Genomic DNA, 20,693 nt, shown 5'->3' on the forward strand with positions numbered 1-20,693 from the left:
CTGAATTACTGGGGGAAGGAGGAAAAAAATACTTGTGACACAAAAGTGACATTCATTTTTTTTTTAAAGAAAAGTCAACTGAGTATAATAATTTCTTTCTTTTAGGTATTTCCCTACCAGATGCTGGCTTTTTATATCACGACTCTCTCTCAATTTTGAAATATTTTTTCACATGCGATAGTTTAAAGCATATGTTTTATCAAATAGTAAATATGCCTTGCCTTTGTACTTTTTGCTTAATGAAATTCTTATATAGATATATGCTCCTTTAAGAAAATTAAGACTTTAAAGTGAGTAACTGGGGAGTAGGGTGATTATTTTCTTACAGAAGAATTCATATTTTTGTTTAATAAAAGGATGTACGTAGTTAATTCAGGTAGCAAATCTCAATAGTTACTTTTAAAACGAGATATGTTTTATAGTCAGTGTACTGTGTATTTAATCCATTGATATATAAACTGAATAAAGTAGGGTTTGTGTAGCCAACTTTCAGCTGGCAGTGGCAACTGGAGATTGGTTAGAACAGCAGCAACAATAATAATAATTTCCAAACCTGGTTTCAGCAAGTAGATTCAATTACTAAATCTCTTCTTAGCTCTACTGTAAAATTTGCAGATAAAATTTTCTCTTTGCCTGTTACCACCTTCATGTGGAGTTGCTGCAAAAGAGCACAGGCATGCCCCCAAAAGTGGGCCATGTAAGAAAGAAGAAGCAGGAGAATAAGTATAATCAGGGACCTGCTTAATCTACTAGCCAGGAGAGAGAGCTTCTGAACAACCGAGTGGTGAAATATTTTTATGTGTGCCTCACTCAGACTTTAATGCTTTTCAAAGTCTGTTTTGAGGACTTCATTATGCATAAGGCCACGGGGGCAGATGCCAGTCAGTTTCAAATATTGGCTGTGTAGTCTCAAGTGGAGCTCAGCTTCTACCTGGGACTAATTGTGGGTGTTTATATGCGTGTGTATATCCACATACCCTGAAAGCTGCATGTCGACTGAGGTTGATTAAAATCCATAGGACAATGGGTCTTATTGGAACTACTTTTGTCCCTCTTCCCTCCCTATAGTTTGGAATCACATTCGTAATAAACCATGATAGTATTTATACATTATCTCTCATGTATTAAGAGAAAAGAAAAAAAAATCAGGGACCATAATTCAGATAATGTATATAAGGTATGGTAATGTAATAAGGATTTGTAGAGGTTCAGTGGAGTTTGTTCATTTTAAAAAACACTGACACACTATTTGTTGAAGAAAAAAAATAAACCCTTTGTACATAAGGGTTGACAGTTTTTATCACCACACTTGGGGATCAACTCTTTTAGCTACATATCATTCATTTTCTTCTTTTCTTAAAAAAAAAAAAAAAGCTCTAGAAGCAAGCCTTCTCTCTCCTTGGTATTAAATATCCTAATTAATTCAACCTTGACAGTTACAGTTAGAAAGTTGTGACTTAATGGAACACGAGTTATTTTGTACTTAACTTGTTCCCAATTACATAGTTCTTTCCCTCAGAAGTAGTGAATACAATGTGCAGATCTAAATATTACTTTAAGTCATAAGAAATTTTTTTCTTAATCACAATTGTTGCCTGCCTTCATGATCTCCTGATTCACTAAAAAGTTTTAATATGTCATCATTGCCCTTTATTAATGTTCTCCCCAAGTGTTAAGGCTTTTATTAGGATCTAGCTTACATTCTGAGAGTAGGCCAACTCTTTGCCTTGAGCCCTGATACTCTTGCCTGGTAAGAGAGCTGAGTCTTGTAATGGGAAAGGATTGATGTGATAATGATTCCAAAGGGCCCCTTTATGAAGAAATTCTAAATACGCAAAATCCCATTAAACCTGTGGAAGTTCATGGGCTAGGTACATTGAAATGACATACCATTATATTGGGTATAGTGTGCTTATTATGAAGTGCAGTATAATTGAAAATTATTGGTTGTATCAGCAAGAATGAAGAGCCACCACCCTCATAAATTCAGAGGTTATGGCCTAGACATTTGAAGTAGGAGTGGTAAAAATATTCTGTTTATAAATAATCAAAACTTTCAAATCTGACTCCAGAAATTGCTCCAATAAAAATCTCATCGCTAACAACTTTTAGAACTCTTAAAGTAATCATGGAAAGAGTTTCATAGAAACAATCCCTAAAGACGTGTGTTAAATGTTAATCTATTGGAAATTAAAATAGTAGTCTAGGATCCAGAGTTCCTAAAAGCTGACCATTTGATGCTTGTAATTTGGAATTCTAAAGGGAGTTGAGGCAAGAGACCCGGAGTTCTCGAAACAATTAGCCTTGTAATTTAAGGCTCACTTGGCTTTCTCCCAAAATAAAAGAATAAGCCTTCTTTTTTAACTTGTAAAATTACTTCAAATTAGCATTAAAATTTTTAAAATATCCAGGGCAGGACTGAAAATTAGTGAAATAACAGGTTTCCATTTAGACCCTTTTCATACAGATTTTTAATTGTTTTATTCTACAAAGTAGGTGGTTTTGAAAAAATCATTCTACTTCACATACTTCTTATCTTAATGAATGGCTGTTAGCTTCACACTGCCATACCTGAACAGCTAGATGGACTCCATTGGACCTCAGGACCTGAAATGAGCATAGTCCTGTGGAAACCACCTAAGTCACTTGAATTTGACTTTTAAGGAAAGTTGTGTTTAAAAAAAGTTGTGGAAAACTAAGAACTATAAACTATCACTGAGAGCCAATTTTATAGGATCAGTGAAAAGCACTTTTATACTCTTACATTAAGAAAAAAAAGTATCTGAATATGTCCTTATTTCTGTGACCTTCACAGAAAATATTGGAAGTGAAGTCTGTAGAATTACAGGTTTGCATTTATTTTAATTTATTTGAAGGTTTGAGGAGCAATTCCTGTTACTTAAAATAGAAATAAAAAATTGTTATTCACATTTCATGTGATAGATGTGTTCTTTTATAACTACCCCTCACACACCCCCAGCACTATTTTATACATTTGAAAACTGAATTTTATATAGGACATTACTTTGTTCTTTAAGTTAGCAGTATAGTTAAAAGTACATATTACTTTACATTTATTACCTATTTTGCATTATATTTTATACTCATTTTACATTTATATTACATACATTAATGAAGCACAGAAATCCAGCTGTTGTCCTTATGGCAATTCTGTTCCCACATAAAAGTTTTCTTCATTCAGACTCAGGTGTCATTTTGGGGTCCTGTGGCTTAGCCACCATGTTCCTTTGGAAAACTGTAGATCTTATCAAAATGTTTATTGAAATTATATCCAGGCCTCAATTTCTCCTTTGTTTTATAGCCGTAAAATTGCCGGTTTAAGCTTCTGTTTCTAGCATTTTGAGGAAATCCAAGTAAATTATGTTCCATCAGTAACCTCATTCACATTTTAATAAGCTTGTATTGTATGAATTTGTTTCCTTTTTTCTAATATCCTTATCTTGCAGTTAAAGCTTTTGCTTTTTCCAGATGAAATTCTCTATACTAAAAAGAGGTTAATTGACCCTTTGTTTGTTTTTCCTCCAGGCCTTTTACAAAATAAAAATACTTGTTTCTTTATAGATGCTCTTCTTACAGTCTTACTGTGTGACTGTTCTCTGACCCCTTTCCAGGGTCTATACTACACCTTTTTCTATAGCTATAAGGCCATCAGTCTAGCATATTGATCACAAAGCTAGTGATTTGTGCCACTATTGTGGATGATTTTAATGAAGTCTGTGTATTATGATTCAGTCTGTGTACCTTGCAATTAAGATTATTTTCCTTAACCATATTAGACTTCTATCCTGCTTTTCTACTAAAAGTGCACTGTAATCTCCCAAATAATACTTGACCTAGTAAGAAAGAAAATATGACAAGTTGACTCAGGATTCCTGCTTAGCTAGCAGCACCACCTTACCTTCTAAATTGCCTTAATTACCCACCTTCACTTAGTCTGTGAGGGGGTGCTGTCAAGGACAAAAGAAGGGTTGAGAAAGGGACATGGATGAAATGAAGAATCTGGTGGCATGGTGGAATCATACATTTACCCTTCCAGCAAAAATAGAATGGCTTTTTATTCTATTATATACACTTAACTGTGTTCATCCATCCAACAATATGATTACTCAACACTCTTGAGTGATTTTGTTTCAGGTATGGTTGCTGCTCAAAATCAAGGTCTTGAGATAAGTAGGAACATAAGTGATCACAGGAAATGGTAGAGTCCATTTCCTCTTGTATGAGGAAGCCTCTCTAGGCTTCATAGAAAAAGAAAATAGAATATAAATCGAAACTGGAGAGAAAAGGTAGTCAGAGGAATTAATAAGAAAGAAGAAAGACACTTGAACAGCGTTGAAAGTAAACATTCTGAGAAAATACAGCTTTATGGATGGAACCTCGCTTATCTTTCTGGCATCATCTTGGGTTCTTCTCTTGTTCATGTCCTAGCTTAACTGGCTTTGCCTGGAATACCCGAATCCCACCCCACTGAAATTATGTTCTCATGTCACATACCCAGTTTGTAATTTTGTGTGTTAATGTATTTTTTGTTTGTTTTTTCCTTTTTTTTTTCTTTTTGAGACGGGGCTCATTCTTATGCTTAGGTTGGAGTGTAGTGGTGCGATCTTGGCTCACTGCAGCCTCCACCTCCCAGGCTCAAGTGATCCTCCCATCTCAGCCTCCCAAGGATCTGAGAGTATAAGTGCGCACCACAGTGCCTGGCTAATTTTTGTATTTTTTGTAGAGACGGGGTCTCTCCATGTTGCTCAGGCTGATCTCAAACTCGAGCTCAAGTGACCCACCCTCCTCAGCCTCCCAAAGTGCTGGATTACAGGCATGAGCCACCGTGCCCTGTAATTTTTAAAAGTCTGTTTCTTCACTAGTCTATTAACTTCAAGTGGGCCCAAATCATATCTGTTTTGTTCTTCACTAAATCTCTAAAACTTAGCATGGGACAGAAAATACATTTAGTGACCAAATAGTAAAGTGCTAGTAATATGTGAAAGCCCTGTGAACCTCACTTTGGGCAGATCACAGGGCCCATGTCAGAGAGTTAGTAGGCTGGAAAGTAAATCAATCTGTCCAAGGTCTTCTGACCCAGGTTAAGGATTTTGTGTGTGGGCGAGAGAGAAATGGAGCATTTATGTGTGTGAAGAGGCTGGGGGCATCACTGGAAATTTTGAACAGAGAAAAGACTTACTTGAAGCAGTATTTTGAGATGATTGACTTGGTTTTATTTAGCATATAATAGGCCAGTGAGAATAGAGAGAGACCAAATCAGTTAGGAGCCGTTGTAGTAATGAAGTTATGAAGGACTAAAAGCCTGCTCTAAAATGGTATAAATTAGACTAGAAAGAAGAAATTGATCCAGGAAAGACCACAGTGGAAGAGTTTAAAATGATTAAGGATGACGATGACCTAGGGAAAACAAGGGACACTAGTCAGAGATAATTTTGAATGTTCTTGCTAGATAATGTTAAGGGAGACAACACCGCCACCAAGATAGAAACTTTTATCTACAGTATGACCTCAACTGTATAAAGTTATGTGTTGAAAAAAGTAGATGTAGATACATCAACATATAGACAATCATTGCTTTGGGTGGTGGGATTATGGATAATTGTCTTTTTGTTTTCCTTTCTCTTGAATTTAGAACATTTTCTCAATGAGCACCTGTGAGAAAATGACACACAAAAAAGTCTGATTTCAAATATTTTGGCCTAGTTTCCTGGTTCTACCTTTCACAGCAAAAGGAGTCAAGTGTGTGTTTGGAGTTGAGCTTGGGGAGAGCTAAATTTAAAGGTTAGGGATCATCTGCATAGTGTAGGAATAGTTGGATTCCTAGGGGCAAATTATCACAGGAGGGCAGCTGGAGAGGCAGTTTGTCTGGAAACCTGATGTTTCCTCTGAATCTCGGTTGATTTTGCCTCCAGATCTTCCAAACTTGAAAATCCCAATCATTTTGTAGCTGTGCCTCATCTTCACTACAAGCATCTGTGTTTCCTCCTACTTCTTAGCTTAGTCTTGATTCTATGCTTTCTTCTCCTTTGTCCTTAAATTAAGATTGTATTCTTCAAGTCACTGGCTTGCTTATACTTAAAATAATTTTTCAAACTAAAGACTACCCTAACATTCTCGTATGCTAAGTTACTTGCCAATATCTTACAGCAGGTAAGTGGCAGAGCTGGGATTAGACTCTGGCCCTAGAGACTCTGTCTTTCATCTGGAAGACAACAAGCACCTTTTAAAAACACTGGCTCAAGCCTGTAATCCCAGCACTTTGGGAGGCCGAGACGGGCGGATCACGAGGTCAGGAGATCGAGACCATCCTGGCTGACACGGTGAAACCCCGTCTCTATTAAGAAATACAAAAAACTAGCCGGGCGAGGTGGCGGGCGCCTGTAGTCCCAGCTACTCGGGAGGCTGAGGCCGGAGAATGGCGTGAACCCGGGAGGCGGAGCTTGCAGTGAGCTGAGATCCGGCCACTGCACTCCAGCCTGGGTGACAGAGCGAGACTCCGTCTCAAAAAAAAAAAAAAAAAAAACACTGGAAACGTGAAATCGTTGCTTTCTGTCATTATTTTTTAACCTTAACCTGTTGTTTCCAATCCTTTTCCCCCAAATAACATTACCATAAATGTTCACTGGAAAGTCTTTTATTACTCAACTTAACATGCATGCCTACAATGAAAATTAATAAAATATCTAGAAATAGAAATTTTATTTTAAAAATTGTCATCACAGTAATAAAATCCAAGCAATATAAATATTACAAATTTAAAAAATTTGTTAAACATAAAGTGGATTTTTGTTAGAAATGTATCTGTCAGTGAAATAGATGGGACTATAAATTTTTTTCTTCTCAGATTAGTTCATGTATCCATGGATGAATAGTACTTATTACAAAAAGGAGAAAAGGCACACTACCAGTTCTATTCCCAGGTTTCATTTCCACAGATGTAACTGGTGAAACATTGGTTCACGTGAATACATGGGACTAGGAGGTTTGTTACCACATTGTCATTCATTTCTTAGAAGTCATTTCAAGTTATATGCCAAAAATTACACAGCATTTGATTGGTTTGCTAAAAGCAAAGAAATTGAAACCATCCTATATATTACTCAGATATTGCTACAGTCATTTCTTTTTCAATTTATGGAAAAGGGCATTAAGAAATTATATCAAATAATGATTTATAATTTTTTTTTTGGCTAGATACACGGTTTCACTCTGTTGGCCAGGCTGGTCTCAAACTCCTGGCCTTAAGTGATCTGTCCTCCTAGGCCTCCCAAAGTACTGGGATTACAAGCATGAGCCACCAGGCCCTATACAATTAGTTGTTAGTATTCAGTTTAGAGGCATGTTGTTTATCCATGTATACACAGAAAAGATTCAGAAAATAAAAATACTGTATTAGTTTTTAGTTCAAATAACTTCTGCAATTTTTTTTAACAAAATGCTTTTATCTTACTGTTGCAGACGTAGCTATCTTAATTGAAGAAAATTTCCACCAGGTAGCCTAATTGGCACATCCAATGATCATGGTCAAAAAGTCATATTTGATCAATGAGGCTGATAAATCTGACTTAATTTTTTTTTTCTTTTTTTTTTTTTTTTTTGAGACGGAGTCTCACTCTGTCGCCCAGGCTGGAGTGCAGTGGCCGGATCTCAGCTCACTGCAAGCTCCGCCTCCCGGGTTCACGCCATTCTCCTGCCTCAGCTTCCTGAGTAGCTGGGACTACAGGCCCCCGCCACCTAGCCCAGCTAGTTTTTTGTATTTTTAGTAGAGACGGGGTTTCACCGTGTCAGCCAGGATGGTCTCGATCTCCTGACCTCGTGATCCGCCCGTCTCGGCCTCCCAAAGTGCTGGGATTACAGGCTTGAGCCACCGCGCCCGGCCCTGCCTTAATTTTTATTAGAAAAAGCTGAATTCACATTTCAGTTCAAATAAATGCACTTTGAGAAAACTTATTAAAAAAACACATCAATAAGTTATGGAATGCATCTTTTATGATACATTACTGAAACAGTCCAGAATAAAATGTGGTGCTAGTAAAATTTATTTGTTCAGCTTATAATAGACGTGATATTTCTCATTACTTAATTAGTAATTATGTACTATAATATATAACTTATTTATGAAATGAGAAGTATGTTAGAAGTCATATCACTTTGATAAATACGGTTCCATGTGTATCACACAATTTAGTGTTGGACTTTAGTAAAAAAAAAATTAGGTAAGAGTAGTATATAAAAATATTTATCAATTTTGCTAGGTATCATGATCAGACTGTTTTTATATGCTTAATGAAAGAGGAACTTACATACTTGCTAAAAATTAAGTGCTTTGACATTTGGATTATAATTCTGTTATTTTTACTAGCAGTATGTAGAAGGTATTCAAAATCTTTTAAGATGAAAATGATGATTAATGATAAATATGTTGATATTATTTGATTATGTAGGCTATAACTACCTTACTAAATGATAAACATTGTTTCTGAAAGAAATTAGGTAAAATTTCTATCTACACCTTTTATTCAGTGTATTCTACAAATTTTGTAGGGACAGGAAGATACTCAAACTAAATTTAAAAGAGTAGGCATCCCTTAATTTGCTTAGGGGCTTTTCTTCCCATGTGATGACACCTCCTAGGGATGAATGAGAGTTGAGGATAGTTGAAAAGAATATCTTAGCTTTGGATATGTGGGGTTCGAGGAGGGAGACAATTTTCACTATTGGACACTCATGCTTTGCTCCCATAGGATGCTTTCTAAAGAGCAACACATTATTAAAATAGACAAGAATGTAAGAAGAGAATTCATTATCATTGCCCATTTTATATGATGTCTAAATTCTGAACATTCCAGCATAGTCCTAAATCCTGTATCAGATCTAGCTACACCTTACTCATCTGTGTATAGTCAGGGAAATATGAGCCTTTATTAGTTGTTTTTTTGTTTGTTTGTTTTTTGAGACAGGGTCTTACTGTGTTGCTCAGGCTGGAGTATAGTGGCTCAATCACAGCTCACTGCAGCTTTGATCTCCATGGGCTCAAGTGATCCTCCCATCTCAGCCTCCCGAGTAGCTGGGACCGTAGGCATGTGCCACCGTGCTAAGCTAATTTTTGTATTTTTTGTAGAGTTGGAGTTTCACCATGTTGCCCAGGCTGGTCTTGAACTCCTAGGCTCAAACAATCCACCTGCCTCAGCTTCCCAAAGTGCTGGAATTACAGGTGTGGGCCACCACAGCTGGCCTATTAATTCTTTTAATAATCAAATTGTGAATTATTTTAGCACTCAGAAGAGTTTTACACCCTGGGCAAGTGTACCATGTAGAATATAAGCCAGGGTATATACCTTTATTTTGTAAAGAAGGAAGGGTACAATTTTGAGAAGAGAAACAAGAATGGATAATCCTCATGTACTTGGAGGCCCATTCTCAAGTAGATTAGTTTTAGAGTAAATATGGAACTGCAAGATCTGGAAATTGGGTCCCTATGTTTGCGTACCTCATATCCCGAGTTTAGGCATACTGTACTGAGAAGTCCACTGAATTAAGTCATGTCCCAGTGGAGTAATGCAAAAATGCCCTGCTCTCTTCACTTGGCTCTAAGCTGTCCCTGCCCCTGTTTCTATCTCTAATTTTTCATTGTGGTATGTGAGTGGGGGCATATGTGTCATAATCATCTGGGGCAATTGTCAAAGGCTGTGGGGTTTTTTTTTGTTTATTTGTTTGTTTGTTTGTTTTTTGAGGCGGAGTTTCGCTCTTGTTGCCCAGGCTGGAGTGCAATGGCGCAGTCTCAGCTCACTGCCACCTCCACCTCCCAGGTTCAAGAGATTCTCCTATCTCAGCCTCCTGAGTAGCTGGGATTACAGGTGCCCACCACCACGCCTGGCTAATTTTTATATTTTTAGTAGAGATGTGGTTTCACTATATTGGCCAGACTAGTCACGAACTCCTTACCTCTTGGTGATCCCAAAGTGCCAGGCCTCCCAAAGTGCTGGGCCTCCCAAAGTACTGGGATTACAGGGATGAGTCACCGTGCCCGGCCACATTTTTCAAAGTTAAAACAACCCTCCTACTTCTGAACTTTTCTACGTTAATGGGTTATGGCTTTGTGGTCAAGGTTCATCCAGTACCTTCACCAGCCACTGTTCCTGCTGGACAGGTGTCATGTCTCCCATGTGACAACTATTGCTTAAATTAAACTTCTGCACTCTTATCAGAATTTTACATCTAAAACTAAAAATAATTTTTGTCTTTTAATCTTTTGCTGTTTAGAGATGGAGTCTCATTCTGTCTCCCAGGCTGGAGTATAGTGCAGGATCATAGCTCACTGCAGCCTGGAGCTCCTGGGCTCAAGTGATCCTCCTGTCTCTGTTGCCTCAAGTAGCTGGGACTATAGGCTTGCACTACCACACTTGTCCTTGCCTGACTCATTAATTTTTTTTTTTTTTTTTTTTTGTGGACATGGTTTCACTGTGTTGTCCAGATGGATCTTCAATTCCTATCTTCAAGTGATCCTCCCATCTCAGCCTCCCAAAGCACTGAGATTTCAGGCATGAGCCACCACACCTACCCATTTTCCTCATAAAATGTTTAATACTTTCCTAATCCTATTAACAAGAAATAAAATTACAAGCTTTCCACAGGTCTTTGCCTTTACAAATAAAGCTCCTTACTTACAGTCTGCTAATATGATCTTTTTGGACTAATTTCCAACTATTTTGCTGCAAGTGTTACATTGTTTAGATAGTCAGTTCCCTAACACATACCCATTAATTCAGTGATTCTCAGAGTATCATCCTGGCCAGTAGCATCAACGTCTTCTGGAGACTTGTTAGAAATGCAGATTCTTGATGCCCAGACCCAGTGAATCAGAAACTCTGGGAGAGAGGGCCCAGCAATCAAGGCCCTCCGCTTGATTCTGATACACACAATGAGTGAGGATCACTGCCTTAGTTCCGTCTACCTACAGTACTCTCCTCCTTCTTTCTTGCCTGCTGACTTCCGAGTTAGGAGACTGCATTCCCGGCAGCATTGCCCTCTCTTCTGTGTCCCACAGTACTTGGTCAGATCTTTTTTATAGCATTTATATTGCCTACATCTGTCTGCTTTTGAAGGTGGAGGCCACAACATAAATTACTTTTGTATCTGCATACAGCACGTACTTCAGAGATAAGTTAATAGGTGCTGGTGAATAAATGAATGTATGCATGAATGAAGGAGGAGAGCATTTTAGGAGGAGCAGTGATCAATAAGGTCAGCTGCTATGGAGAGATTGTGGAGAATAATGAAGGAAAAAAGCTGTTGGATTTCACAGAAAGGCAGGTGTTGGTGACCTTTGAAATGCTTGCTTCAGCAGAGTGATGGGCAAGTAGCCCAGATTGCTGGTAGTTAGGGACTTCCAACATGATGAGGACTTCCAGGTTTCATATTGACTATTTATTCGAACATATAGTGAAAACAGAATTTTCTTGAGTGAATTTGCTAAGTGACCTTAGGCCAGTTACCTAACCTGATTGAGGCCATGACCTCAGAATAAGCGGTAATAATAATACTGTGTTTGTATGCTTTTTAATTGAAGGATTAAAAGAGCTAATAGTGAGCCCCTAGAACAGGGATATCCAATCTTTTGGCTTCCCTGGGCCACAGTGGAAGAAGAAGAATTGACTTGGGCCACACATAAAATACACTAACACACTGATGATAGCTGATAAGCTAAAAATAAATGGCAAAAAAATCTCATTTAAGAAAGTTTATGAATTTGTGTTGGGCCACGTTCAAAGCCGTCCTCGGCCACATGTGGCCCGTGCCACAGTTTGGGCAAAGTTGCTCTAGAATGATGCCTGATACATAGTTGCCACTTAAAGGGTTATTTTCTTTACACTCTTCCTCACCATTATTTTTCCTTATTAATGCTGTTGAAGGCATTCTTCACTCTTTGTAAATTTGTATAAGATGTGAAATTGTGTGTGTGTGTGTGTGTGTTTTGAGGCAGAGTCTTGCTCTGTCGCCCAGGCTGGAGTGCAGAGGCACAATCTCGGCTCACAGCAAGCTCCACCTCCCGGGTTCATGCCATTCTCCTGCCTCAGCCTCTCAGGTAGCTGGGACTACAGGCAGCTGCCACGATGCTTGGCTAATTTTTTGTATTTTTAGTAGAGACAGGGTTTCACCGTGTTAGCCAGAATGGTCTCGATCTCCTGAGCTCGTGATCTGCCTACCTTGGCCTCCCAAAGTGCTGGGATTACAGGTGTGAGCCACCGTGCCCGGCCGTTAAATTATTTAGAATACTCTTCATTCCATTCGTTGCAGAAAGTGTGAATTGCATTCAGCCTGGAACTAACATACTTTTAGTTGAACACTGACCACTACTTTGAAATTACTTTTTTTTTTTTTTTTTTTGAGATGGAGTCTCACTCTGTCACCCAGGCTGGAGTACAGTGGCACAATCTCAGCTCACTGCAACCTCTGCCTCCTAGGTTCAAGCGATTCTCTTGCCTCAGCCTCCCAAGTAGCTGGGACTACAGGTGCACGCTACCATGCCTGGCCAATTTTTGTATTTTTAGTAGAGATGGGGTTTCGCCATATTGGCCAGGTTGGTCTCAAACTCCTGAACTTGTGATCCGCCCAACTCGGCCTCCCAAAGTGCTGGGATTACAGGCGTAAGCCACCACACTTGACCTTGAAATTACTTTTTAATCAGCTAGAAAAGTACCTCAAAGGGTAGTTGTAATAGAACTCTTTTAGTTCCAACTTACAGAATGTGACTTCAAGTAGACAGTGAGAGAAAGGTAGAGGGGAGAGGGAGAGGTAGTGGAGGTACAAGGAGAGACAGATTTTGTTCGCTCATGTAACAGAAAATTCCAGGGATAGTACCAACCTCAAAGCACTGCCAAATCTTCTGAATCAAACAATATTATCAGTACTAGATATTTGTCAGATCCTCTTGCAGCCTAGCTCTTCTCCATATGATTTGCATTCTCAAGCATATTCATTAGCTACAAATTTAGAGGAAAGAGAAGAAATTCCCAGTAGTTCTAAGTAAATTCCTGGATTCAATCTCACTGTCAAGACTTAGGTCACTTACCTATTCTTGAACCAGTTGTTACGGTCAGGGTGCTGGAGCAGACTGGTTTTCTAGGCCTGGCTAAGGAATATTCAGTTCTATGAAATACTAGTATTGGCCAGGTATGATGGCTCATGCCTGTAATCCCAACACTTTGGGAGGCCGAGGCAGGTGGATCACTTGAGCCCAGAAGTTTGAGACCAGGCTGAACAACATGGGGATACCCCATCTCCACACACAAAAAAATACAGAAAAATTATCTGGGTATGGTGGCATGCACCTCTAGTCCTAGCTACTTGGGAGACTGAGTCCCCGGAGGTGGAGGCTGTGGGGAGCCGTGATCATGCCACTGCACTCCAGCCTGGGTCATAGAGTTAGAACCTGTCTCAAAAAAAAAAAAAAAAAAAAAAGAAAAGAAAAGAAAAGAAAGAAAGACTGGTGTTGAGTGTAAGGGACAAGTTCCCAAAAGAAAATGTAGCTTCTATTACCAGAATGAAGGGGAGTGGACACAAATCAGGCAAAAAAATTGATATCAACTCACTATAAAGAAAAGGGCTTTTCAAACGGTACTTCCAAGGTTCGGCCCACTGAGATACTTAAGCAAGTTGAGAAAAAAGGAGTAATACTTGATTGGACATTCTGTAATCTGTGATTACTCCAGCTTCACCTAGAACAGTTTCACTTTTATATATTTTGTATGTGCAACTTCTGGTTAGATTTCGTTTGAAAATGAATCTTTTTTTTTTTTTTTTCCTGTGATGGAGTCTCACTCTGTTGCCCAGGCTGGAGTGCAGTGATGCGATCTCGGCTCACTGCAACCTCCGCCTCCTGGGTTCATGTGATTGTCTTGCCTCAGCCTTCCAAGTAGCTGGGACTACAGGCATGTGCCACCACGCTGGGCTGTTCATGTGATTGTCTTGCCTCAGCCTTCCAAGTAGCTGGGACTACAGGCATGTGCCACCACGCTGGGCTAATTTTTGTATTTTTAGTAGAGATGGGGTTTCCCCATGTTGGCCAGGCTGGTCTCAAACTCCTGACCTTGGGTGATCCACCTACCTCAACTTCCCAAAGTGCTGGATTACAGGCGTGAGCCACGGTGCCTGGCCTGAAAATGAATCTTGACAATACCATTGGTATAGGACAAATTAGCAGTTGGTTAGGCCCATAAAATTAATTAAAGTGGGTGCCATCTTTTCCCACTCCATCCTGATGAACAAGTTCTTGACCTACATTTTCTACAGTGCCATTGGCCTAACTCATATTCCTAACCCTGCAAGATCCAGACCTGCCTCCTCCACAGTCAGATATATGAAGATCATGAAATTAGACAGCAGTCCAGTTCTCACCTTACAGATTTTATGACAATTAAAAAATCATCACGTATCATAGTTCCAGAGGTACTTCCCCAGAAGTTGTCACAACTTGGTGACTCAATATGATCTAGTAATTGTAAAGCAGAAAATTTTGATATATTCAAGAAATTTGGCAGATCATAATCTTTGATGATATGTTTATGCTGAAATTTGCAAGCTAGGCAGTTTAATTTTTTCTGAGACGGAGTCTCGCTCTGTTGCCAGGCTGGAGTGCAGTGGCGTGATCTTGGCTCATTGCAACCTCTGCCTCCCAGGTTCAAGCGATTCTCTTGCCTCAGCCTCCCAAGTAGGTGGGATTACTGGTGTGTGCCACCACGCCCAGCTAATTTTTGTATTTTTAGTAGAAACGGGGTTTCACCATATTGGCCAGGATGGTCTCGATTTCTGGACCTCATGATCCGCCCACCTTGGCCTCCCAAAGTGCTGGGATTATGGGTGTGAGCCACCATGCCTGGCCCAGTTTAATATTTTTTAAGTCTTCATCTACGGCTCATCTCCTAGGTCACTGCTTCCTAAACCACACTCTTAGAGCTTTTTTGTGATCTACTGTTGACTTCCATTAAATATCTGATCCACCTTTTCATCATCATCAGGGCCCAAACAAAGCTGGTGAGGTGTCTCTTTGTGTAAATAAAGTTTGTTTGTTGGTTTGTTTTTGGAGACAGGGTCTTACTCTTCCACCCAGGCTGAAATACAGTGGCACAATCATTGCTCCACTGCAGCCTTGACCCCCAGGGCCCAAGCAATCCTCCCACCTCAGCCTCCCAAGTAGCTGAGACTACCGGTATGCCTGGCTAATTTTTTATTTTTTTGTAGAGACAGGGTTTCACTGTGTTGCCTAAGCTGATCTCGAACTCTTGGGCTCAAGTAATTCTCCTGCCTTGGCCTCCCAAAGTGCTGAGATTACAGGTGTGAGCCACTGCACCTGGCCTAAATAAAGTTTTATTGGAACACTAACACACCTAATAGTTTAAGTCTTATCTATGTATGGCTGTTTTCTTGCTATAACAGTAGAGGTGAATAGGTGTGAAAGACAACGCATAACCCACAAACCTAAAATATTTACCATCTGGCCATTACAGAATAAGTTGTTGACCTTTGCTGTATATTTATGTGGTTTATAACAGTTTTTCTACTGTTTTCCTCTTTTTTTTGAGACACATCTCACTTCTGTTGCCCAGGCTGGAGTGCAGTGATACAATCATGGCTCACTGCAACCTGGATTGCCCCTGGGCTCAGGGGATCTTCCTACCCCAACCTCCCTAGTATCTGGTACCACAGGTGTATGCCACCATGCCCAGCTAATTTTTCCATTTTTTGTAGAGGTGGAGGTTTCACCCAGGCCGGTCTTGAACTCTTGGCTTAGGCAATCTGCTGTCTCGCCTCCCAAAGTGCTGGGATTACAGGTGTGAGCCACCTTGCCCAGCCGTATTCTTCCTTACTGACATATGGTATACTTATGAAGAAGAATCAACTAGTGTCCTTATAATATCCTCAATCTCAGGTGTTCTCGAAAGCATATCTAGGGAAATATTTTTGTTCTATCTGTGCTCTTTTAATTCTCTGACGATTCTTTCTTTTCTTCTGTACCCTTAACAGTTTAGTCCTCTTCATCTTTAAAACAACCGACTTTGGCCAGGTAAGGTGGCTCATGCTTGTAATCCCAGCACTCTGGGAGGCCAAGGCAGGCAGATCACAAGGTCAGGAGTCAAGACCATCCTGGCTAACACGGGGAAACCCTCTCTCTACTAAAAATACAAAAAAAAAAAAAAAAAAATTAGCTGGGCATGATGGCGGGCCCCTGTAGTCCTAGCTAGTCGGGAGGCTGAGGCAGGAGAATGGCATGAAATTTGCAGTGAGCTGAGATTGTGCCACTGTACTCCAGCCTGGGCGACAGAGCGAGACTGCATCTTAAAAAATAAATAAAAAAATAAAATAACCAACCTTTTTTAATGAGTGGGAGGGAGAGGGATTATGGTTTTTTTCACCTACAGTTTGAACGCATTTGCACACACACCTGCATGTACTTAATGCAGAGATGCAAGGTGCCAAGTACACACACAAAAATCAGGATTTTGTGTCGTTTTATTTCCTTTCTACTGAGTCCTGTCAGTTTCATATTTGCTGTTGTCATAGAAATCTGTTTTGTAAAAAACTGTCTGATATGGTTGAAGAGAGCTGATGAAGGGAAATGGAGAAGGTGCAGATCCCCCCTGATTTGGTCACTGGATTCTGTAAGCAGAGCAGCCACTCATCAGGAGGCTGAGTAGTTAAGCTGTACTTGAAGAAGAACAGGAATGGTAATACCCCATTGCTGCCTTTTTGCAGTCTAAATGCCCTGTGGAGTGAGAGAAAACTTCAGTCCCTAGGCTTGTGAATCCCTTATCTTTCCCAAACGTTAAATTAATTTTTAAGACTATTTATTCAAAGTTGACTTAACCACTAGAATAGGGAAGATCAGACAAATCAGCTGCAAGAAATGAAGTATGAGAAAACCCGAACTCTCTGACAAAGTATTCCTGGGAGTAAATGTGTTGAATGAAGCCAGCGGGTAAATGATAAGGGCCTTTACACTGTGGATGTAAGAAAGCAATTTATCAAGAGTACATGAACTCTCTAGTGACCACAAGTCAGGAGGAAATGAGAGTGGAGGAGGAGCCCTGAAAAAATACATGTGAAATACTAAAAAATCTGTGTGCATGCACTTTTAAATTCCTTCATTATTATGCAGTAATATTGGTGTAGTAAAATAGGAGTTGCTGAGAATGCACATGCAGTGTAGCCCATACAGTTAGGGATAAGGTGTTAGGAAAAGCAACTGAGAAAGGCCACACAGTAGTTTAGAATTTGCAGAAACCTTAGGTACATAACTTAGGTGTAGTTATCACTTGAGCCTAGATGTTGCTGATACCCATTTGCCTGACTCATGAGGTTAGATGACCATCCTTCAGGCTTATGTGTTCGTCTTGTTTAATTCCTCAATGGGCATATGCATATAATTCTGACAGCTGAATGCCTTTTGTGTTCTCTTAAGGAGTTTAGAGTGCCTCTCACTCATTATCTCACTAATCTTTGCAGCAGCTCTTTAAGCCCTACAGATAAGACAGTGTTATTGTTTGAGAAACTGAGGCAAAATGTAATTATATTATCAGCAATAGGGTGTGCAGTAACTCAGATATGGATGGGGACTAGAATTTATGACCTTATTTTGGCATTTAGTTCTACAGAAGAGATAGTGTTTTCTTAAATTTGAGGATAAAAAGCACCCAATTGTTGAAATTTCCATTGTATTGAAAGTGTTGACTCTGAGAATGGTCATCCTCAGCTTTTTCTACTGAGATAACACAGCTAAGATACACCAGAAATTCCCACATGTTGTCTTGTCATTTGTTTCCATTTTCATCTGTACCCTTAGAGCTATTAACAAAGTGACTTGTTATTTCTTTCTTTTTAAAATTATGACTTTAATTTTCTTTCCTTTTTATCCTGAATAAGTTTCAGAAAACATGCCAGTGAACACAAAAGCTATCTAACAGGTGACTAACGAGAGAAATTGGGAGAACTAGGTTTTTGGATAACCCACTATAGCTAATATGACTTGACTTAAATTACTAACCCTCCACACGGATGTCAGCTTTCCTTATTTCCTCCAAATTAGGTCTTTTACCCCTATCGTCTAAAGAACACTCTCTTCCTCCTCAAACCATTTAGGTATTATAACAGGTGAATCTTATTCAGAAAAGTGATAATTGAGCCTCCCTGTATGGCATGAGTTAGGAATTGTTTTGTTTTGTTTTTGGTAGGGGGTGGGGGACACTATCGTAACTTGAGTTGAACCACAGTTCACTTAACAAATCAATGAGGTTTTTAGCACCAGCCAAGGTCATTTAAAAACATCCTCAGTGGCTCTTTATCTTAAAGTTGAAGGTGTTTTGTATTTGTTGTTGCCTGCAATTTATAAACACATCCAATTTAAAAAATAGGAAAGAAAAGGGGTAAAACAGAAAGGAGATGTCAGAGAACTATTTTCTTTGCCGGATCTTGCTTAAACACGTATGGCAAACATTCATGTGTAGAAATGGAGCCCTGGTAACTTCCAGCGATATTTCTAACTCCTGTTCTCTCTCTTTATCTCTTTATTCCCAACACCCCCATCTCTGAAACTTTGGCGGGACCACCACAGCCTTGGATAAGCTCAGCACGCAGCACCTGTACCACCCCACCCAAGTGGAGATTGTGCAGTCCAACGTCGTGTTTGACATCAGCAGCCTGATGCTCTATGGAACACAAGCGGTGCCTGTGCGGCTAAAGATCCTGCTGGACCGTCTCTTCAGCGTCCTGAAGCAAGAGGAGGTGCTGCACATACTGCACGGCCTTGGCTGGACTCTGCGGGACTATGTCCGAGGATACATCCTTCAGGTAGGGGGAGGACTTGAACGCCGCCGGTGTCCGGGGCCGGCTCTGGGTGGGGAAGGGTGAGAGCCCTTGGCAAACCTCACAGGAAGGGCTGCACACCCTCCTCTGGTTAAAGTGGTCATTTCAGCAGGCTTGTCTGGGAAGGGGAAAGAAGGAGAGAGACAAAGCAGACCACCATCGGACCTCAGGGTGTATTACAAGGAAAACATGGCCTCTTGACTCACGTTACCTTTGTTTGCACCTTTTTGAATTTAACTCTTTCTCTACAACATGGGTTTTCTGCTTCTCCAACAAGTCTTATTATAGCCCTACTAAAAAGGAGGGCCCTTTGAGGCAGGTGATGGGTGTGTGAAAATCTGAGATTACCCTGCACTTGGGTTTATTAGGGCTTTGTCTCATACTCAGTTTGCAGGTACGGTGTTTTTCTTGGTAGTCGTTGTAACTAAAGGCACACATTTTACTATTTATTGTTTTTTCAGCCAAATCAAAGGTAGAACTATAATCCATATAAACTTATATAACCAGTAAACCCTCACATCATAGCCTTCAGATTTCTGCATTCTGAAACACACAGACATGGTTTTAGATTTGGTCTTTGCAGAACCTGTTCTTCCAGCCTTGAGTGTCCGTTTGTATCAATGGCACTTCTGATCTGGTTAAGGGCTTTAAGAGTTTTCTGGGAGGCCCACAGCCTTCATGCACCCCCATCTCCCATCCCTCCCTTTCTTCATCTCATTTTTGCAATGTGTCATGTGTCATTTGCATTGTATACTTTGCTTCTGAAATGTGTTTATGGCTGTCTGTCTTCCTACAACTCTTGAGGGGTCAATGTTGAGAGCAGCATTTTGGGAGACCCCAGGATCCAAAGAGGCTACACTGGATGATGAAGAAATACCCCTCCCGCCGAAGGAGATCTCAATTGGAGAAGGTAGAATCTGAAGCAATTTTTCAAATTTCCCATGAGGATAATACCAGGAGACATGACCCCTTCAAAAACAATTGGTTTTGGCTGTGCCAGCTTTGTGTAGTGCTAGAGATATCTCCACTGTTTATTCCCTGGGCTACTGTGTGTTACATGAAGGGCATTGGCTGCCAGCTTGGCATGTGAGGGGTGGGGAGTCTCAGTCTACCTCTCTCTTTAACCTGGCATCAGTACACACAGATTCTTGTCATTTTCCTGTGTGGTACCTCCAGCTGTTAGCTGTGACAGGAGAGCAATGGAAGGATAGTGAGTAGAAGCAGGGAAAGGTAAGGGAGGTGGAATAACCTGTCTGCTCTCAGAATAGGATGGCATCTTAATTTAGTGTGAATCTCAACTGGGAAGACACAGAAAATTTGGCCCTCAAAAGATGAGATGATGGTGATAATACTAGCAATTGTATATTATGTTTTCAGTTTATAGAGCTTGTTTACAAGCCTCTCATTTGACTCAAGATGGGGACATGTCAGTGGGTTAAAGTAGGAAGGTAAATCTTGGACAGTCAGGGAGCATGAGGGGGAACAAGGTCTAGGAGGAAGGGGCCAGGAAAAATAAATAAGGAACTGGTTTCACAATCCCTGCTTATACTGGCCCCAAGATGTATACAGTGCTACATCTTTCTACAATCATTTCCACAACATGATTATTAATATCTGTTTTGAATGGATTTTACCCTGCACAAAGAGAAAAACCTCTTACAGTTGTTTGTATGGAACTGTTTGCTTGGCTAACAGTCCTTTCTTTATTCCAAACCAACAAGTGTTTTGCCCCAATCTGGTACCATCTTTATTACCTCCCCTATGCTCCTTATACTTCTGTCATTAATATTATATTTCAGTTTCATATGTATTTG

At 40.0% G+C, this 20,693-nt stretch overlaps 1 protein-coding gene across 3 annotated transcripts in view; it reads left to right on the plus strand.

The window, feature by feature from the left end:
• BNC2 (basonuclin 2) overlaps window positions 1-20,693 on the plus strand; it is a 457,977-nt gene that overhangs the window by 301,982 nt on the left and 135,302 nt on the right. For all 3 annotated transcript variants that reach the window (XM_025359763.1, XM_025359765.1, XM_025359764.1), the window contains one exon: window positions 18,629-18,864. In XM_025359763.1, coding sequence (XP_025215548.1) covers window positions 18,629-18,864 — 236 coding nt within the window. The remainder of the gene's footprint in view (window positions 1-18,628; window positions 18,865-20,693) is intronic.

The sequence above is a fragment of the Theropithecus gelada genome, chromosome 15, assembly GCF_003255815.1.
Source record: "Theropithecus gelada isolate Dixy chromosome 15, Tgel_1.0, whole genome shotgun sequence".
NCBI lineage: Eukaryota > Metazoa > Chordata > Mammalia > Primates > Cercopithecidae > Theropithecus > Theropithecus gelada.